The sequence below is a fragment of the Madurella fahalii genome (assembly GCF_045866475.1).
Source record: "Madurella fahalii IFM 68171 DNA, scaffold_2, whole genome shotgun sequence".
Lineage (NCBI taxonomy): Eukaryota > Fungi > Ascomycota > Sordariomycetes > Sordariales > Madurella > Madurella fahalii.
This window is the reverse complement of record NW_027263972.1, coordinates 2,778,721-2,798,297: the sequence shown is the minus strand read 5'-3', so window position 1 is coordinate 2,798,297 and position 19,577 is coordinate 2,778,721. Positions and strand designations below refer to the sequence as shown.

General features: G+C 56.1%; 8 protein-coding genes across 8 annotated transcripts; 3 read left to right on the top strand and 5 right to left on the bottom strand.

The window, feature by feature from the left end:
* Positions 1-678: 678 nt before the first annotated feature.
* ADK1 (Adenylate kinase) lies at positions 679-1,739 on the top strand (the record flags this gene model as incomplete). The annotated part of the gene is made up of 4 exons (XM_071059000.1): positions 679-832; positions 921-973; positions 1,048-1,202; positions 1,289-1,739. 4 exons carry the CDS (start codon positions 679-681, stop codon positions 1,737-1,739), a joined length of 813 nt encoding a protein of 270 aa, XP_070915101.1.
* Positions 1,740-2,934: 1,195 nt separating this feature from the next.
* Positions 2,935-5,629, bottom strand: MFIFM68171_03578 (HOOK N-terminal domain-containing protein; the record flags this gene model as incomplete). The annotated part of the gene is made up of 6 exons (XM_071058999.1): positions 2,935-2,951; positions 3,018-3,180; positions 3,272-3,358; positions 3,478-3,794; positions 3,864-4,000; positions 4,071-5,629. 6 exons carry the CDS (start codon positions 5,627-5,629, stop codon positions 2,935-2,937), a joined length of 2,280 nt encoding a protein of 759 aa, XP_070915100.1.
* A 1,356-nt stretch (positions 5,630-6,985) lies between these two features.
* Positions 6,986-7,341, bottom strand: MFIFM68171_03577 (Inhibitor I9 domain-containing protein; the record flags this gene model as incomplete). Its single annotated transcript, XM_071058998.1, has 2 exons — positions 6,986-7,088; positions 7,160-7,341. The coding sequence occupies 2 exons, from the start codon at positions 7,339-7,341 to the stop codon at positions 6,986-6,988; spliced, it is 285 nt and encodes a 94-aa protein (XP_070915099.1).
* Positions 7,342-7,881: 540 nt separating this feature from the next.
* RPN8 (proteasome regulatory particle subunit) lies at positions 7,882-9,064 on the top strand (the record flags this gene model as incomplete). Its single annotated transcript, XM_071058997.1, has 3 exons — positions 7,882-8,071; positions 8,129-8,400; positions 8,462-9,064. The coding sequence occupies 3 exons, from the start codon at positions 7,882-7,884 to the stop codon at positions 9,062-9,064; spliced, it is 1,065 nt and encodes a 354-aa protein (XP_070915098.1).
* Positions 9,065-9,349: 285 nt separating this feature from the next.
* Positions 9,350-10,237, bottom strand: MFIFM68171_03575 (uncharacterized protein; the record flags this gene model as incomplete). The annotated part of the gene is made up of 1 exon (XM_071058996.1): positions 9,350-10,237. One exon carries the CDS (start codon positions 10,235-10,237, stop codon positions 9,350-9,352), a length of 888 nt encoding a protein of 295 aa, XP_070915097.1.
* Positions 10,238-10,462: 225 nt separating this feature from the next.
* Positions 10,463-11,760, bottom strand: HEM13 (Coproporphyrinogen-III oxidase; the record flags this gene model as incomplete). The annotated part of the gene is made up of 2 exons (XM_071058995.1): positions 10,463-11,485; positions 11,566-11,760. The coding sequence occupies 2 exons, from the start codon at positions 11,758-11,760 to the stop codon at positions 10,463-10,465; spliced, it is 1,218 nt and encodes a 405-aa protein (XP_070915096.1).
* A 1,064-nt stretch (positions 11,761-12,824) lies between these two features.
* On the top strand, positions 12,825-13,383 carry ATG8 (ubiquitin-like protein atg8; the record flags this gene model as incomplete). The annotated part of the gene is made up of 3 exons (XM_071058994.1): positions 12,825-12,914; positions 13,052-13,269; positions 13,326-13,383. The coding sequence occupies 3 exons, from the start codon at positions 12,825-12,827 to the stop codon at positions 13,381-13,383; spliced, it is 366 nt and encodes a 121-aa protein (XP_070915095.1).
* Positions 13,384-15,770: 2,387 nt separating this feature from the next.
* MFIFM68171_03572 (LIM-domain binding protein-domain-containing protein) lies at positions 15,771-18,578 on the bottom strand (the record flags this gene model as incomplete). Its single annotated transcript, XM_071058993.1, has 6 exons — positions 15,771-16,286; positions 16,353-16,667; positions 16,721-17,023; positions 17,096-17,824; positions 17,913-18,190; positions 18,260-18,578. 6 exons carry the CDS (start codon positions 18,576-18,578, stop codon positions 15,771-15,773), a joined length of 2,460 nt encoding a protein of 819 aa, XP_070915094.1.
* Between the last annotated feature and the right edge of the window lie 999 nt (positions 18,579-19,577).

Genomic DNA, 19,577 nt, shown 5'->3' with positions numbered 1-19,577 from the left:
TGCATCTTGGACCAGCGCTGTAGACGCTCTGAACCACGCCGACCACGGGTGAGACAAGAAGTCCCACGTGCTGTGGAGCTCCTCGGACCTGCCGTTCGCCCCCGCTTGACGGCCATTCATCCGGTTTGCCGGTCGGCTCGCTAGAGCTCCCTGATTCGCAGTAGAAGTGGAAGCTCATCCGAAGCTACCTCGGCGGATGGGAGCTGCAACGATGCGGCGTGTAGATCTGTGGCCAGACAGGAGAGACGCGAGGAACAGCCCGTATTGTTTAAGATAATGGCCGAAAGGAAATGAAAATTGTTGGAGTGGCATTGCAACGTAGGGACGAGAGGAAGCAAAGGACAAACAGTGTCTTTCAAACATGGGTTCGCCGTTCAATTCGGGGCCTCTCGGCGGCCAGGGCCCCTGGGTGGGCGGCCCCGGCCCCAGGCGGCTGTCGCAACCATCCTTGCCTGCCACTCAGCTTGTGCTGCATTTCGGCGAAAAAACACGCCTGCCCGTCGCAGCCAAGTACACATTCCCATCAAAATTTCGGGAGCCGTCCTTTGATCTTTTGACACATCTTGCTTTTCCCAACAGAACTTGCTGTCAATTGTTCCCCGCTCTTCTCCCTTCTCCCTCCTCCGCCTCTCCTCGTATACACTTTCCCCCCAAACCCCAGAGCCGAAATCGGACAAGATGGGCTACCTCGAGGACGAAGTGAAGCGCCTGCAAGGCATCATCTACAACGTCGAGAGCCGCGTAAAAGCTCTGGAGGATAGGCAATCGGGCGGCGGTAAAAAGAAGACGGCGGAGGAGATCCGCATGGTCTTGATCGGACCTCCCGGTGCAGGTGCGTAGTGGCCGAGTTCGCCGAGAATGGCTGGAACGCTGCCCTTCTGCGCTGCAAGCATCGCGGCAAAACCACTCACACGCCGCAGGCAAGGGAACTCAAGCCCCCAAGATCAAGGAGAAGTTCCACTGCTGCCACTTGGTAAGTCAATTGATGAGCTTCCGAGTGCCTGCGGTGGTTCCGGATCTCTAACATCGGGCTTCTCTCGACGACAGGCAACGGGCGACATGCTGCGGTCCCAAGTCGCCAAGAAGACTCCTCTCGGTCGGGAGGCCAAGAAGATCATGGATGCAGGTGGTTTGGTTAGCGATGATATTATGATTGGCATGATCAAGGAGGAGCTGGACAACAACAAGGAATGCAAGGGGGGGTAGGTTTCCCGACCCCGATATGCCGCAGCCGAAGGAAGGCAGAGAGAGAGTGTGTGTGTGCTAACATGTGTGTGTCCCCCACCAGCTTCATCCTCGATGGTTTCCCCCGCACTGTTCCGCAAGCGGAGGGCCTAGACAAGATGCTTCGCGAGCGCAACCAGTCGCTGCAGCACGCCGTGGAGCTGAAGATCGACGACGAGCTGCTGGTGGCCCGCATCACAGGCCGCCTGGTCCACCCCGCCAGCGGCCGCAGCTACCATACCACTTTCAACCCTCCCAAGGTGCCCATGACGGACGACATCACCGGCGAGCCGCTGATCCAGCGCAGCGATGACAACGCCGAGGCTCTCAAGAAGCGTCTGGCTACCTACCACAAGCAGACCGCCCCGGTCGTTGGCTACTATAAGAACACGGGCATCTGGAAGGCTATCGACGCCAGCCAGCAGCCCGGACAGGTTTGGAAGAGCCTGCTGGCCATCTTTGACGGTGACAAGGCCAAGGGCGACCTCATGAGCCGGCTCGCGGCCAAGCCATAGATGGGCGACGCGGGCCCGGACTGGGATGACAGGGAGAACGGGACCGAGGCTGAAAAGAAGAGCTCAAAGTCCAACCCGTAGGAGATCGACATGCTGCTATTTTTCTGCCGCCCTTGGTGAAGAAGTGGCCAAAAGCTCTGGCGGACGTTCCCCCGCCCCCGCCTCTCCGCCCTTGGAAACGGAAGGGTGCTCTTTTCCAAATCCATGTCCGCCAATATTGTCTCTGTCGCCAAATATTCATCCTACCGACGGTCCTCATAGAAGGTGTAATTGGGAGGAGTTATGGACAATTCGGCTTATACCCAGGGCCAACATGGCGATTCCGGGTCGGGATCCGCGAGGATGACTAGGCTAGTGTCATGGAAGCGCTGTAATTACTACAATGTAGAAAACGTCGATCCTGCTACACCTATGTTCCACTGCGCCTTGTCCTAAACGAAGGTTTTAGCTCTCCAGTGTCGGGACGTCCCGGACATGTATGTAGCTCGAACTCACTATTCCCAGATACGTATACACATTCACGACACGGGCAGAGAAATGGTAATATCATGGCAATTATCGGATCATATTCTGTACAGCCTCGCTATATCCATTGTCCCCTCTTTAGAATGGAAACTATGTGCCCGTTTTCTTGCTAGTGTGCACAGAAATGCCTCACTCTCTTCCATCTGACCCTGAAGTCGGTGCAGTTGGTCCACCAAGAGGAAGTCTCTTATCAATAGTTTAGAATACATGTACGGAGAGAGCATGTTTAAGAGTAAGTTAATTAAGAGACATGGCACTACTGCAAAGAGGCATCTTCACCGCCGACAACCGCCCTTCAAGAATGGGAATAGACAATCCCTAATCTCTCGCTTCGACACACGATCTACTTTATTTTTCATCGCCGTTAATCCAACCACGTAAGGTACGGGAATTTATCTAGCAGCCCTTAGAAAGAACCCGCGCTATGCTCATGCAATTAATGTTTATGCTGCTGTATCCTGATATTCTCATTAATGTTCAGAAGGGCCGCCAGCCAGCGAATCCGTCCCCCAAGAAAAGGAAAGACAAGGCTGGGCTTGGGAGAATATGGCGGAGAAGAACCCTTTCGAAGGGCAACCGAATGGAATATATATGCCCGTGCGATGATTCATGTAACGTCAAGATGAAACCAACATCAGCTCCATATGCGACTCTCCCATCCCGCCGGGCGTTATCTTCGGGGCGTAGCTAGGTAGGGAGAGAGCGTTAGAATAACCGCTAACTGAAGCTGTCACAAGATCTGGTAGAGCTCACCGTTCACCATCTGGCGTTGTTTGTTCAGCCAGCTCCTGGGCGCATCATGCCGCCTCTGGAGCACAACATGGTTGCTTTGAAGGCGGCTTGTGAGGTCGTACCATGCCGTAGTCATCATAGCGTTTTCCCGCTGCAGGTTGCGGATGATTTGATCAGTTGCGGCCTGACGAGATTGGGTTAGTTTTACTCCGTTTGCGAAACCGGCGGTGGCAAGGGAGGAACGGGATTGGTGTATTCAGGAAATCAAAACGTACCTTCTGAGCCGCGAAGGCGCCGCCGCTCTCTGCAAGTTTGAGCCGCCGTTGGAGATCCTGTTTTTCCTGCTCGGATTTCTCCAATTGCTGCAGACACGAGTGAAGGGTCAGCAACCGTGGGAATCGCGGCCATGCATCCGAATCCCGACGCAAAAAAACGAAACCATCGAAGGGGAATCAGGACGCGGAGAAGGATCGTTACTTACTTCCATCTTCTGCCTCAGCGCAGTCTTGAGCTTCTCAATCTTCTCGGCGTCCTCCTTCTTGCCTTTGGGCGCCTCCTCCTGCCGGCTGTTGGTGGCGGGCGTCGCGGCAGCTAGAGCGTCATCGAGCTTTTTCTGGATCTTGTCTTTGGAGACCAGGGCGTCCATGAGCTGGTCCTTCATGCGGTCCGACTCAAACGCCTTTTGCGTGAGTTGCTTGCGCGTCGCTTCGAGCTCGGTCCGCAGCGACTCCGAGATGAGCTCGTCTGACGACTTGAGCGCCGCAAGAGCCGCCGTCTGATCCTGCCCAATGGCGTCCACTGTGGTTCCAAGGTCAGCGAGGTCCTCGAGACCGAGGCTAGTCTCATAAGAGTAGCTTCTCAACATACGGTCAGTCTTGACTTGGAGCAGCTCCCGCTCGCGGTCTGCGGCCTCCCGCTCGAGATCCTGGGCCCGTTTCCGAAGCTTCTCAAGTTCTTTTGTTGCTTCGATCAGATTGCGGCGCATGTTGATGAAGGCAGACTCCCTAAAAGTAGCCGGGTGTTAGTGAATTGAGGCCATTCACCGCCTGGGCAACGTCAATGCCAAAGACTAACCCTTCTCCTGTGGCGTTGTTGATCAGTGCATTGATCTGCTCCTGCGCGACGGCATGCTTTTCCATGGCTTCGGTGCACTTGAATCGGAAATGGTCCACCTTCTGGCCGGCGCTGTCGAGCTCATTGCGCAGTCTCTCGTTCTCGGACGCCACAGTCATGTTATTCCGCAGCAGGCTATTCTCGGCTTTGAGCCGCTGGAGCTCGAGACGTAGAGCCACCGCCGGGTCACCCGTAGTCTCCAGCTCCTGTTCGAGGGTAAATTTGGTGGTAGTGGCATCTGGACTGTCGGACCCCTGCTGCGGTATGTCGCCCAACTGGAGCTGGTCCTGGAGCTCTCGGATGGTGCTTTCATCGAGCTGGCGCCTCGACTCGAGATACTCGACTCTCCGCTTCAGCTCCTCATTGGCGTCTTGCAAGACATTCTTGGACTGCAGCGTGTAGATAATCTCTTGCTCGTTGCTGGTCAAAACTCGGACCTTCTCTTCAATTTCCTTCTGTAGCTTTCGATTCTGCGCCTTCACCTCGTCATAGTTTCTCAGGTCTTGTTCGAGCTGCAATATTTGTTCGTCCAGAACCCTGTTTCGCTGCTGGATGGCTGTCAAGTCTTGAGCTTTCTTCTTGTAGTTTTCCAGCCCTTTGATCGTCTGCTGCTGCTGCTTCGTCTCGTGCTCGAGTACCGTGACCTTGTCTTCGAGGTCTTTCAACCGCTCGGCTTTTGCCCGCAACGACTCGTTTTCCTTTTCGAGTCTCGACGACCGGAATGTTTCCTTCTCCAGCAGGTCTTCCAGCCTATCAATCTCGGCCATCTTCTCTCGAATCTCATTCCGCAGGTCTCTGATAGCAGCTGTCGCATCCGAGCCCCGGACACGCTTCATGTGGGTGAGCTCATCTTGGGCTAGTTTCAGATCCTGCAGCATGGCCTCGCGAGTGTCGAGAAGCTTGTCGAGACGGGACTGCAGGTCTGCATTCTGCTTCTTGAGCATGTCCACCTTGTCCTTCATCTGATCGAGCTCCTCGGCCATCAAGGCGGGATCTCTGATGGCATGGATGTCCAGGTCGACCTCTTCCGCCTCGGGGTTATCTTGTGCTGTTTCCTCCCTGTCCGATTTCAGCTGGCTCTTGTGGTTGATGATCTTGGCGATCTCGCCTTGTGTGGGCTTGTCGAGTGCCATGACCTTTGGGACATAGGTCCTTGACAGAGAGCCCAGACAAGCGGCCGTAAGGAAGGCCGAGAGGAACTCGCAGATGGCATTGTCATCGGGGTTCTCGGCGATGGCGCGGAATTCAGAAGGCGAAGGAGCGAGAAGGGGGTTGTCGGTGCGCAGGAACCTGGCCAACCCGCGGTAGACGGTCTCGAGGTTTTGCTTGTTCTCGTCCTCCGAGGTGGGGTTCTGGATGAGACTAGACGAGTGAAACTCGGGCGCCAGCATCTGCTCGAGGATCTGGCCCAGGACAATACCGTCCCGTAGGTCTTGTAGCGACACAGCCTTGCGCCGCGTCTCGAACGTGTTGACCCATTTCAAGAGGGCCGTTTGGGTAAGGGGAGTATACTGCGTCATGGTCGAAAAGGGCCAGCGGGCGGTTCTGATTTCAAGGAGTCCCTGGGAATACAAATCCCATGGGCGCCGTCGTAGAGTCGAGGAGCGCCAATCTAGGAGAAGAATGGATTCTCAAGGAGATCGCAGTCAAGGCAGCCGGTATTGTACTGGAAGAGTGCCACAGCGCATTGTGCGGAAACGAAGAGGGGCATTAAGGAATCGCCTTGGGAGATCTTGGTTCAATCGGGACTCCCGCGTTTCATCATTGTGCATGCCGCATCTGTCCTCAGGAAAGGCATTGTTCTGGATGGTTTTCACTGTTCGTAACGGGACATTTTAGGTCCCCACGCGGCACCCGGCAGCATCCCTGCAGGGAGCTCTGGCCCTGCCGATTAGCTCCCCGAGCCGAGCCTATTGGTCCGAGGATACAGGGGCTCATCGGCGGCCTGAAAGAATACGCGACATCATGCATAAGTCAAAGCCGCTTCCCACGTTTCTGCGGATGATGGCAATGTTGGTTGCAGATCAGGCTCCTGCCTCTTGTGCTCCCTATAGTAGGTAGCGCACCAAGACCGCCTGCACATGTTCTTCCTCCGGCGGAAAAACCATCGACTTGGAACTCTGACAGTACGACGCAGAATTCCGACCAGGAAACCCCATATTGATAACGGCCGAGCCATCATGTTTCACAATTGGCGGGGTGACATCGTTGATTGCGCCATGGTTCGGTGTCATGCCCCGGAGACGAGATGAAGAAGGGATCATCCTCTGCTTCAGGTTCTCAGTGACGTTGCAGGCGCTCCTAGTCTTGAGTCTGCTTTCCCAACCCGAGACGCGACTTTACGCAGAGAAGGAACAGTTAGATTCAAATTGGGCCCAAGGAGGAATTGTACCGATGTGCTGTAGCAAGGAGGAGAGACGTCCGCCGTTTTGATTCTTCTGTGTGGGGTTTGTCCGTCGGTCTTCAGCTCCGTGCTGACGGAGCTTATCTAGCGAGACCAAAACCCCACAATGAAGCAATGAGACCTCTGAATGGTACACCACCATCTCGCCATGGCAGTCTGTGATGCGACCAATACTGAAATATCTTAGATACTTATGTAAGCCAGGAAGTCGAATGACGAGATGCCTTCGGTGACCTAGAATTGAACTGGATACAAGAAATCGCCATGCCTGGTGTACTGTACTGTTTCCACCAGCACAGCTCCCTAACTGTTGCTGCCTCCCACTCTTAACGCCAAAGCATACCGTCTAACATCCCACTGAAAGCAAATTCGCCTCATCCAACGCCGCTCGAAAGGTGTCCGTACTTTAGGGTAGGTATCATAGGTCGCCGTCACGTAACCCCCTTATGGTCGCGTCCGGGAGTGTCGCTTGTTAGATGTGAACCCCCTGGTCTTCCTCGACAAGTACCTGGTACTCTTGTCCCATCACGGAGACCGTCTCGAGAATTTTCGCACCAACCGTTGCCGCAAAGCCCCTACACGTCTCTGTCAGCCTGCCGTTGCTACTTGCCGGATAACTGTACGATTGTGATGAGCGATAGCCTACTTGAATATCTTGTATTCATGCGTAATAGACCCCCCGGCGTCGACGATGGTCTTCTTGGCCTCGTCCAAGATCGAGTCGGGCGTCTCGGGAGGATAGCTGATGAGAACCGACTTCTGGGTCTCGACGGCGGTAGCGCCGGACAGCAGCGTCAGGGTCGCGAGAAGGAATGCGAAGGGCTTCATGATTGCTGTTGGTGGTCGTTTGCTACTGACGACTGGACTGGTTTTTGCAAGTGTGTGTTCTTAAGCGGTGGTTTGGGAGGAGCGAGCGGATGCTGTGTTGCGGATGATGCGGTGGTGGCAAGGAGGATGGCAGGCGCTTGTGAAAACGGAGGGGCCCTTCGTTTATGGCCTGTCGATCCCGCCAGAAGCCACTGCCACAGTGACGTGCGCAAAACAGGCAGCTCTGTAATGGGGGTCGCGCTCTGGCTGCTGATTATGTAACCTGCCAGATGGGGAAGGTGAATTGGCCCAAGCGCCTGACAGCCCGTGTGGTACGTACCGAGCTCCAAAGCCTCCCACCAACATTGAACAGGGCCGAACTAGCCCCATTGGGTACTGACCTTCAAACTGACGAGGCAGCGAACTGAGTGACGACGGACAAGAAGCAATTCAGCACCTCGAAATCCGTTTCCTTGAAGCCGTCATTTTCCCGCCCACAGTCACCCCGCACGCTCAGGCCGACATCGACTCCCTCATCATTCGCGCAATCCAGCCCTCGCCATGCGAACTACAACCGCAGAGACACTCTCGCTGGTGACGCGCAACGTCTCGGTTGCGCCACTGGTCCTTCTCTCCGTCGTCGATCACTACAACCGTACCGAGGCCTACAAGAGCAAGACCAAGCGGGTGGTGGGTGTACTATTAGGGCAGAACGATGGCAAGAACGTGCGCGTATCGAACAGCTTCGCAGGTGAGCACGATGCGGATCCTCTGGTTTCTCGGCCCATGGCCTAACACATTTGCACAGTCCCGTTCGAGGAGGATGAGAGGGACCCATCCGTCTGGTTCCTCGACCACAACTATGTTGAGTCGATGAACGACATGTTCAAGAAGGTCAATGCGCGCGAGAAGTTAATAGGATGGTACCATTCGGGCCCCAAGTTGCGAGCCTCTGATCTCGAGATCAACGAGCTCTTCAAGCGCTACACACCGAACCCGTTGCTAGTCATTATCGATGTCCAGCCCAAGGAGGCGGGCGTGCCTACGGATGCGTACTTTGCAGTGGAGGAGATCAAGGATGCATGTTCGCCCCTTGCCGTCTGCCCTACCCCTCACCATTGTACTAACTAGTGCCGATTAGGACGGGACCACCACGTCCAAGACCTTCCTCCACACACCCTCCATTATCGAGGCCGAAGAAGCTGAAGAGATTGGTGTCGAGCACCTCCTACGCGACATCCGTGATGTAGCTGTCGGCACGCTCTCCACCCGAGTCACCAACCAGCTGCAATCTCTGCAAGGCCTCCACCTCCGACTCCGGGACATCCAGGCGTACCTACAGAAAGTTCTCGACGGCCAGCTTCCGGTCAACCACGCAATCCTCGGCAATCTTCAAGATGTTTTTAACCTCTTACCGAACCTCTCCACACCCAAGTCGGGGCCAGGTGCGACTGGCAGCAAGGCGGATAGCGATCTCAACTACGCCATGAGCATCAAGACCAACGACCAGCTCATGGCTATCTACCTGAGCAGCCTCATCCGGGCGATTACTGCGTTCCACGATTTGATTGAGAACAAGATCCAGAACCGGCAGCAACAAGAGGAGAAGGACGCGGCCAAAAAGGAGGGCGAGAATGGTGCCAAGGAGGGTGAAAAGAAGGAAGGTAGCCCCACCATCAACGGCGAGTCCAAGGAGGGCGGCGGGGATAAAGAAAAGGAGGGGTCCAAGGAAAAGAAGAAGTAAAGCAGGGGACCACCAAACATGGAAATGACTGTATGAGGGTCTTATAGATTGCTCGAGGGTAAATCGGCTCGGGCGTGTTAATTTATGACGATGGCTTTGGTTGGGACTGAGTGAGCTGCTGCTGGGAACATATCTTCTTGTTGGCTCTTAACAAAGAGTGCCTGGTTCCTGTTCCCCGATACTAGTCCGCAGGAACCCCTTAGTGGGATCCGTAAATAACTGACTCCCAAGCCTCTCTGTGGCCAGAAGGATGCTTCCCGAACAACACAACCGTCCCGTACATCCCTAAACATCAGCAACAATGCCCGCCATCTCCTCCCTCCCGACGCTCCACTCAACCACATACCGCCCCAAGGCTGCGCTCCACCTCTCGGCCAGCAGACATGCTAGGAGGTGCTTACAGAGTGGCACCCCCTCCCCAGCCTGCCTCAACCCATCCAGACTCATGCCGCCAAAAGACCAGTCCGCCCCGACATCATCTCCCACACCACCATCCTCCCTTTCCACCTCCTCCTGGCTCATCCCTCCGTCGCCCTGCACCGCAGCAAACGCAAACGCCGCACAGGAACAGTTCCACGCGGCCAGCCGGACAAGATAGCGCTTCCCAGCGCCCTTCGCGCCCATTCCCCTTGCCCCCTTTTCGCCACGGTCCTCGTCACCCAACCCCGCGTCCCTCCGTCGCTTCCCGCCCGACGACGAGGACTCCGGCTGCGCCGCGGCCGAGGACGCCACAAGGTAAAAGCTGCTGGTGCTGGTGCTGGTGCTGCTGGTGCTGCTATTCCCGCCCCCGCCCTCGCTCTCGCCGCGATCTCTCCCTTTGTCTGCTTTGGCGGCCGCAATGCCGCCAACCCCTGCTGCAGCAGTAGCGGCAGCGGGAGGAGTAGTCAGCACAACCCTCCCAACCCGTCCGCGCTCGAGCAGGTCTAGAGCCGGGAGGATCATCTCCGGAAAGAGGACATGCAGAGTGATTATCAGGTGGCGATGGGAAAGGGGGACTTGGCGGAGGGGGTTCGCATGTGCGAGGCTTTTGTCTCGCAGGAGCAGCGATTTTCTGGGCTGGTCGGGGTCGGATTCGGTGAGGGGGATGTTGGAGATGGCGTTTATTAGGGAGGTGAGGAGGGTTCTTGGAGTGGGGAGGCTGGGTCTGGGTGGTTGGTTGGGGTCAGTTGACATGTTGGATGGGTCTTGTGGTGTTGCGTTGGAGAGTTGAGGTGATGTCGAATTGCAGCGGGACCGCCCCTCGCTCATCATACTACCACCTCAGGCAGCCAGCGACATACGCTGAGAATCATTATCGGTTGCAACGCTGGCAGCGAAAATTTACTCCGTCAGTCATTAAATACAGGGATCTAGTCACAAGTATGATATACACATGGTACCCGCTCGAGACATGCCCGGCTATACCCACTCCTTGGGGTTCTTCAACACCTCGACCAGCCTAGCTTCCCTACTATTCGGTTCCGGTTCATGCATGTACTTCCAGCTCGCCGTCATGGGCAAGCTCATCAAGATACTTTCTACCCTCGCACCGGGCGTGTTCAGCCCGAACGCTGTCCCGCGGTCGTGCACCAGGTTGAACTCGACGTACTTGCCCCTGCGGATCTGCTGCCACTCCTTCTCCTGCTCTGTGAAGGGCATGTCTTTCCGCCTGTTCACGATTGGGATGTAGGTCGGCACAAACGACTTGAGGGCGTCCGTGATGAAGGCAAACGTATTTTCCTTGTCCGAGACCGTCTCGTCCAGGTCGTCAAAGAAGATGCCACCGATGCCGCGCGCCTCGCCGCGGTGCTTGTTGTAGAAATACTCGTCGCACCACTTCTTGAACCTCGGATAGTACTCCTTGTCGTGCTTGTCGCAGACGTCCTTCAGCGACTTGTGGAACTGTATCGCGTCCTCGTCGAAGAGGTAGTTCGGCGTCAGGTCACTGCCGCCGCCGAACCACCATGCACCCGATGTCCCATCCGGCTTGGTCGTCTCGAAGTACCTGTAGTTTAGGTGCACTGTCGGCGCCATGGGGTTCTTAGGGTGTACGATGAGGCTGAGCCCGGCGGCGAAGAACCCGAGACTGTCGGGGATGTTATCGGCATCGGCGATGTTCTTGTGATTCGCGCGCATCTTCAGGATCGCGGGCTTTGGCAGGGTGCCGTAGACGACGCTGACGCCGACACCGGCTTTCTCGAAGACATTGCCGTCTTGCAGCACACAGGTAATGCCGCCGCCGCCCTCCTTGCGCTGCCACTCGTCAACCTGGAACTTCTTGCCATCAACCTTCTCCAGTGCCCGCACAATCTCCCTCTGCTGCTCCTTAGCAAATTTCTCCATGCGGAGGCGCATAGGAGACAGCTCGGAAACGCCCTGCGCGCGTTTGAGCTGTTCGTCGCGCTCTGCGAGCGTGTCCATTTTAAGCGGTTCGTCGATGGCCTGCCGAGGATGGGGCGTATGGTCAGCATAGTCGGTCAAGCCGGGAACTCATGCAGCCCAGGAGCGTGGCCAGAGAATACCATCTTGTATGATAGCGGTACAGCGACCAGAAGACCAAAAGCTGCCCACCCCCAGTATCTCAGCGGTGCGCGATTCGGGTGAGGTGTTGCAGACCCGGAGAAGCTTGCTAGTGCTCTCCGAGAGGCCCGACTGCTCAATTGACCGTGAGTCTTGCACTGAGAAAAGAAACGAAGGGCTGGCCGTTTGGATGCCATCGTGACGAGATCTTAAATATGGGGGGGCCAGGTGGCGGAAGCGATACCGGTTCGGCAAAGAATCAGACGATATCAAGCGCAGATATGAGGCCACTTTCCCGAACGAGTAACAGCAAGCCGGAACGCACCGAGGGGATTCTTCGTTCGAGGGTTAAGCTATCAATTGGGCAGAAACCCGAAAGGCCCGGTCATCGGCCTGGGCTGATCTCGCTGTCAAAATCGGATGTTTTGCGAGATTCCAGAGCTTCGGGATGCGATCCTCAGAACTAGGAGCTTTTGCCGGCAACCAAGCGGGACTTCGGCCAAGCCTGGCCCACGTACCGCAACATCTCTAATCGCGGTGCGCGGGGTGCCCCTTGCAGAGCGGAGGCGGGGACCGATCGGGCGCAGATCCGAATCCGAGTCACAGACGTTGTCCTGGGAAGACTAAGCATCCATCTTATCGGAGAAAACGGCTTGAGGCCTTTCGCCGCTCTTCAAGAATAGAACTAGAGCGGTTCTGGAACCCCTGTGTGACGTATTCACAAAGCTTCGGCTAGTGTCGATGGCTACCGAATGGCCACCGAATGGCCAAGTACCGGTACCAGCTGAGCACGCAAAGCGAGCACCTGGCCACTGCACAGTGCCATGTGAGCACGCCGTCTGATTCACCCAAAAAGGTCCTTGAGGGCGCCAAGCCGTAATCCGCACCGTGGTACGTACCGAACCAGTCCATGAATGCCTGCTCCCTCCTTTTAGTCATATGGTCAGCCCCGCCTCCACCAGTGCCCGGCCCCGGAACTGCCCAAACCCCCCAACGTTTAACAAGGCGGCAACCATACGCAACTCCTTCCAACGTCAACTTTCTTCCTCCAACACATCCATCCATCACCCACTCCCGAACCAAGGTATTTCAACCATCTTGCCTCGACCACAGACCTACCGGCCTGCCGCTGTGCTCTCCACTTCGCCGACAACATCGCTGACATCATACCCGCTTATCTGCAGCACCGCTGAGAGCTACCCCGACATCTGCACAAGCATCTCTAGAGTACCCGGCTATCCATCATCTTCACGCCATCAAGATGCGGAGCAAGTTCAAGGACGAGCACCCCTTCGAGAAGCGCAAGGCTGAGGCCGAGCGAATCCGCCAGAAGTACACTGACCGCATCCCTGTAAGTCGTCTCCCAGTCGGGCGGTGAGCCGCTGCTCGACGCTCCCGTTGAACATCCACTGGAGCCTGCCCCTCGCGCCGGCCGGTCGCATAATCATCGCAACATCGCAATCATGTCGCTAATTCATCGTCAATCAGGTCATTTGCGAAAAGGTGGAAAAGAGCGACATCGCGACAATCGACAAGAAGAAGTACCTCGTGCCGGCCGACCTCACTGTCGGCCAGTTCGTGTACGTTATCCGCAAGCGGATCAAGCTCTCCCCCGAGAAGGCCATCTTTATCTTCGTCGACGAGGTCCTGCCGCCGACGGCCGCACTTATGAGCAGCATTTACGAAGAACACAAGGATGAGGATGGGTACGTCCATACGAGTTGCGGCGGCTTGAGACAAATGCTAACGCTTGGCGGGTCAGATTCCTCTACATCACCTACTCGGGCGAGAACACTTTTGGCGATTTCGAGACTGCCTGAACGAGGACGCTTGCCTTCCTGCTTGCTGTGTTTGGGATGACGCCATCTTCCTTTTCCTAGACCGTTCACGGCGTTTTCGGTTATTGACTTCGGGATGACTTGGGAGATGGTGATTCATTGGGAAGAGGGGCACTGGTTGTGTATCATGTGCTACATATTTTTGTCTACTTCTTGACTGCGGTGCCTTTGGTTTGGGATCACTCGACACACTCGGGAAGACGGGACAGACTAGCATCTGTACCGGCCTAGGACAATCACGGGGTCGGGCCAGGGATAACCCCAAGTCCGGCCTTGCATCCTAGCTAGGGGCTTTTTTTCGAGAGTCTCATACCTCTAACCAGCGCGAATCAAGATTTCCCTTGTCCAGCGCTGTTGACCGCCTCCGTCCCAATCCCGACCGCGACACTGGCAGTTGAAGAACCCACTTCCTTGCAAGTAAAAGGTGTCGTCGCGGACCAGGTGGGCCAGCATGCGGGCTTGGCAATGCTGGGTGGACACTCTGCCGGGTCCGGGCAGCAAACCGTAGCTAAGAATACACAATCCAGTCATTGTTGCTCGTACGAGTCTTCAAGTCATGCAATTTGTGGGTCTTAACTGGAGAAGAATCTTGGGGGTTTGGAGGATGCCTCGCATCCTTGACTCATCGCTTTTCAACCTCGCCTCTAGATATTTCAGGCTGCTATCACGACCGTGATTGGGGGTGCTGTATGAGCTATAGATGGTAGGACAGTCTTGATGAACAGTCCTGAAGACGCTCTCGCAATACAGCATCTGGACTTCCTTCATTTTAGGAACTGCCAAAGAGCTTGTGAACTTTTATTGCAATAAATACCTAAAACTACGCGTCCCGCCTCGTCTCACCTTACTGCCCCTGTGGCTCCGGCCCTTTTTATTCCGCATCCAGAGACAAATGAATATTTAAAACCAAGAGAGACAGATAGACAGAGAGACGAACGAAATCAAGACAAAAACCATGCTGTCAAAGATCCAGTAAACCAATGGGACAGAAAACAGGAACCAGGGAGAAAAAGCAAAGCCAATAAAGGACAAGCCGCATTCCCACCGGCCATCGCCGTGACACCGCCCAGTGATGAGGATGAGACCGGAATGACCAAAACCCAGACCAGTACACCAAGACGATGAGCAGACAGAGGTACCTTAGCGTTGCTTCTCGGCCGAACCCAACCGCAAACGGGGCAAGAGACCAAAATACCCCCCTTGGTGATGACAAGAGGAAACCAACAACACGTCCAATCGGCCAGAACCAAGGTACCATAAAAAAAATCCAAGAGTAAAAACTATTTTAACACAGCAGCGAAGCCGCTCCGCCCGCAACACCCCATCTCTTCTTTCCTGTCCTGCTTGCTTGTTTGCTTTGCCTTGCCAATGATCCAAGCACCCTCATTAACCAACCTCCTCCCACCCAAAGTCCTATCGGTCGTATTAAATCATTTCCCTCCCCGGCGTAGTGTGGTGCATTCATTTCAAGTGTCCCGCAAGAGCTCCTGCTTCATCCCGATCGGAACCTGTGCAGCAACACAAGCCTGATCGGGCTTCGGATCGCCCCATCTAAGCCCCCCTCTTCCGTTCCGGTAGTCGAAACTCGAAACTCTTTGCTCCCGAACTCCCCGGTGTTCCGGCCTGGCCCATGGGGAGCCCTTCCGCCGACTCAGCTCGTCGCCGCTGTTGTTGTGTGGCACCACCCCTCAACGACTGAACCTGCCCGTGCTTGCCCACCACCACACAGGACAGTAGTCGTCCAGGGGTTGCTAATTGACTGACTGGGTTGCTCGACACGATCTACCAGACCAGCGGAGCGTCGCCGTCTGTATGCTTTCCAAAGAGAACACCAAACCGACAAGTCGTTGATCAGGCTGCAGCACAAATGCCTAGTTAAGGCATGTAGGGGTGTCCGTACCGCCCGATTCGCGCTACGCAAGCGCGCAAAATAGACCAGACCAGGGCCAGGATCACGAAGGGGAAGCCACCGCCTTCTCACCGAGCTTGTGCGTGAGTGCGCGCTCGAAAAAGACTTTGAATGCGCATGGGATATGGGTTGGCTGGATAGACGGGGGTATATGTAAGGTCCGATTCCAAAAATGCTTCGCTGGCTTTTCAGGGAAAGCAGAAAAAAGAGAAAAGCAAGAACACTGCAAAAAACAACCAATTTTCGCACCGATTCTTTCGAAGAGCCAAAAATGCACGGGTCATTCCTCTGCACAATCATCCCATCCCAGTAACGAACCCAACCGAACAGATTAGCAGATATTAAGACCTTCGAGATTAACGCCGAGACACCGACAGGGTAATAAGTAGAGTACGCCGTGGAGCCTCAACGCGCGCGGCACCGCTCTCTTGAGAGAGACGACGGGTGAAAAAAGAGGGTTTCATGCGGCCGTGTTGGTTTTTTGCCGCTTCGGCATCCTAGGTGTAGGAGGCTGCTTCGTCTTGACTTGGACTCCGTTAAGGTGCGGGGTGCCGACATTGCCTGGGGTGGGGGCGGACGCCGGTGTATCCTCCTCGGCCTTCACCGTCGACGGTCTCCTTCTCTTGTTGTTCTGGGCGGGCGACGTGTTTGCGCTCGGCCCGCTGGAGCTGGTGCCTTGCTGGCTCGCCTGAAGCTGCATCACCGGCGCCGCTATTTGTCCGGGAATTGGACTGCCGGCAATATGGGGCGAACCCGGCAACATCGAATTGGCCATGGCAGGGCTGGCACCCATCGGGAACTGACCGAAACCGGGCGTTCTGGGCCCGCCCTGGGGCATTGGCTGACCGTTCATACCAGGACCCATGGGGTTGATCTGGTTGTTGACGTACTGGTCGAGAACCTGATACGGCGTCAACTCGGGGTTTGTGTGGGAAAACCGAAAGAGGTCGTTCATCTGGCCCATGATCTCGACAATCTGAAGATCAGAATCAGCACCTGTCCGGTCAAACGAGAAGAGTATAGGCGAGGCGTGTGGATTTACCTCGAGAAATTGATACACGGCTTCCGTGATGCCCATACCGCTTTTGACGACGGAATGAGGGAGTTCGAGATCAGGTGGCGGACCAGGCGGGGATTTGGCTGGCCTCGCCTTGCTCTTCTTGCTCATTTCGGGAGACTGCTTGCCGTCTGGTTGGTTGAGGTTGTTCCACTCCTTAACCCAATTGTGGGCTGGTCGAGCAGCCTGGATCACTAGGCGCCTGGAAATGTACTCTTCGTGGCTGGTCGTCTGGAACTCAAAGAGGTCGAACTTTTGCTCGCTGTCAAACTGAACACGAAGGATGCCGTTCGCCACAACCTAGATAAGATGGTTAGTATCTTGTTGCAGCATCCGGCAGAAGCGCGACTTACATGGGAACCGCCCTCAAACCAAGTAGCCAAACTCGCGTTTCTGTTCTCGATGATGTAGCAGTCGTTGGGCAATGACCGATCAGTGATCCCTTTGTTCATGATCAACTGCATGGTTTTAACCCCGGACTCGAAGTGTGTGTTGAAGTATCGGGCAAGGGCGGGGTAGGCGATCTCATATTGCTTGTCCTGGTTTTGGTCCTCGCCTTCACGCATGTGAATCGTATATCTATAGATGCCCTTTTGAGAGAAAAACCGCTGGACGAAGGCGGTCCAATAGTCCAGGGCCTCTTTACCCTTGTATCCCTATATTGCGACCGAGTCAGTGAATTTCTGGGAAGGTATGCCTCGTTGGGACGAGGAGGTTCCTTAACGTACTGGGAATCCGCTTAGGTGTTCATTGAACTGCACTAGCTTGAGCACATAGACGCCCCTCAAGCCCATGGCATCGCGTCTGAGTTGCACCATGTTCGCCAAACTAGCTGATTGCTGTGCTTGAGCTTGAGCCTGTGCCTGAGCCTGAGCCTGAACCTGAGCCTGTGCCTGAGCCTGTGCCTGTGCCTGTGCCTGTGCCTGTGCCTGTGCTTGAGCCTGTGCCTGTGCTTGCGCGTGTGCCTGTGCTTGTGCCTGAGCGTGCTGGGCTTGAGCTGCTAATTGCACCTGTTGTGCTTGGGTTGTCTGCGGCGTTTGGGGTGGTGCTTGAGGTTGCTGCTGTGGATTCGGCTGTGGCGTATGACCCTGCGGAGGCCCTGGAGTTGGAGCAGGTCCGTTCGACCCCGGGCCGTTCGGCCCCGGCTGCTGCTGCTGCTGCTGCTGTTGCTGCGGCTGACCTGGCGGCTGTTGCTGCGGCTGCTGTGGCTGCGGTTGCTGAGGTTGTCCCGCCCCTTGCTGGGCTTGTGCTGCTTGTGCTGCTTGCGCGGCCTGCTGCTGGGCCTGCTGCTGGGCCTGTTGTTGAGCTTGTAACGCGGCGAGCTGCTGTGGCACATTCAAATGTGGCGGGTTCAGCTGGTGTTGGCCGGGGTTCGGGTTGCCCCCCTGTTGTCCCATCTGGTTCATCTGCTGCTGTTGCTGTTGCTGCTGAAGAGCGATCTGCTGCGCGACCATTGGCTGGCGTCCCGTTAGCAAAGTCTATCAGCAGAACCTACGCCAGTGGCTGCGATTCGCAGCATTACAAATACGATTGAGGCTGTCTTACGTTCATGGGTTGGCCCTGTTGCTGTTGAGCTAGCTGCGCCTGTTGAAGATGGAGGGGGTGAGCTACCGGCATTCTGGCCCTTAGTTGAGCCATTTGCGCGGCCTGGGCCTGGGCAGCAGGGTTGAGCTGATTCCACTGGGCGATGGGGATAGGTGTGCCTCCCATGCCCTGATATACCGCATGCGAGTTCATCAAGGCCTGCCTGGCCTGCTGTTGCTGCTGAAGCATCTGGAGCCTCTGCTGCTGCATCTGCTGCTGTATCGCCGGATTGTTTGCGTCTGGGCGTGGTAGTTAGTATGAGACGGGCGACGGTTTAAAAGCAGGTACAGGACAGACGTGGGACATACACATCTGGTTCATCTGATTCATCTGCTGGTGGTGAAACATTTGGGCCTGCGCCGGGTTCAAGTGCTGCATGGCATGGGCATTTGGGTTGCCGGCCCCAGGTGGCATACCCCCCATAAGGGCGGCGGGATTCATCTGCGGACCAGGGCCTGATACCCCCATGTGGCCAACGAGCTGGTGCGGCATACTTCCCGGTGTCGCGCCGGGCTGGCTCGGGTTATGGGCCATGCCTGGCGCCATAGGGTGTCCCGGCGGCGCACCTGGATGGGGCTGCATCCCGCCGGGGTGCGGAGAGAAGCTCGGCGCCATACTAGTCATCATTTCCGAAGCCGTCGATTATCCACAGCGTGGATATCAACCGTGTCTCGTCGGCGCTATCGCATGCGAAGCCGGACGTCGGTCGAGGATGCGAGGGGGACCCCAGAGTGGCCCGAGAAAGTTATGTAGGTGAGCTCCAGGCGCGAGTGCGCGTGTCCGGAGGGCCGGTCGCGCGACTCGTCGAAGGGTGTCTGGGCGTGCCGAGGGCGAACTGCGAAAGCGATTGCGACGATAAATGTGGATATTTCTGGTCGGTTGTCGCGGGTAGGTGACGGGCGGGAACCCGGGTCGCGGGTGGTGCGACGCCCACCCCCAAAAGCAGGCGCGGATAGACGGCTCAGGTAGTAAATCCTTGTCAAAGAAGTTGCGTCGAAGAGAAGAGCAATGCGCGATATTACGCTGCGGTGGTGCAGCAGCGAGTGAGTGTTGGGCGGTCGTTTGGGCGTTGTTAGGGTGAGGTCGATTGCTGCTGCGGCATCGACGTGTCGTGGTCGGAGGTGGATTGTGGAGTTTGCGGACGGGGGGTTGGGATTGGCAAGTTTGGGAGCCGGAGCCAGAACCAGCGACTGGGTTGGTGGGAGCAGAGCAAGAACAATTGAAAATTGGTTACGGCACGCCAAATCTTTCTGTCGGGGCAGAAGACCCCGGCTCGACGACCCCTGTGGAACAACCTCTGGACCCTCTGGTTCGGACTGTGTCTAGAGAGGGAATTGGCAGTTATCTGAGATGCCTGTTTTGATTTCCTGTTCCAAGGGCATGTCGGAGCACAGAAAGTCAGAGTGAATCAGGGGACCCAGAGTGTTGCAGATGGGTGCAGAGGCGTCGAAGGGTCGCAGAGTTGGCTTGGCTGCTGCGTTTTGGGGGATTGGGGGGGATTGGGTGATTGACCGGAACGGAGGCTGGACCTCGATGGAGCGATTCAGTGTGGAGTCACGGGGCGCGCGTGAGCTTTTCAGCCCGGATATGTGCATATCAGGGTAGCGATACGCTTATCAATCGCTG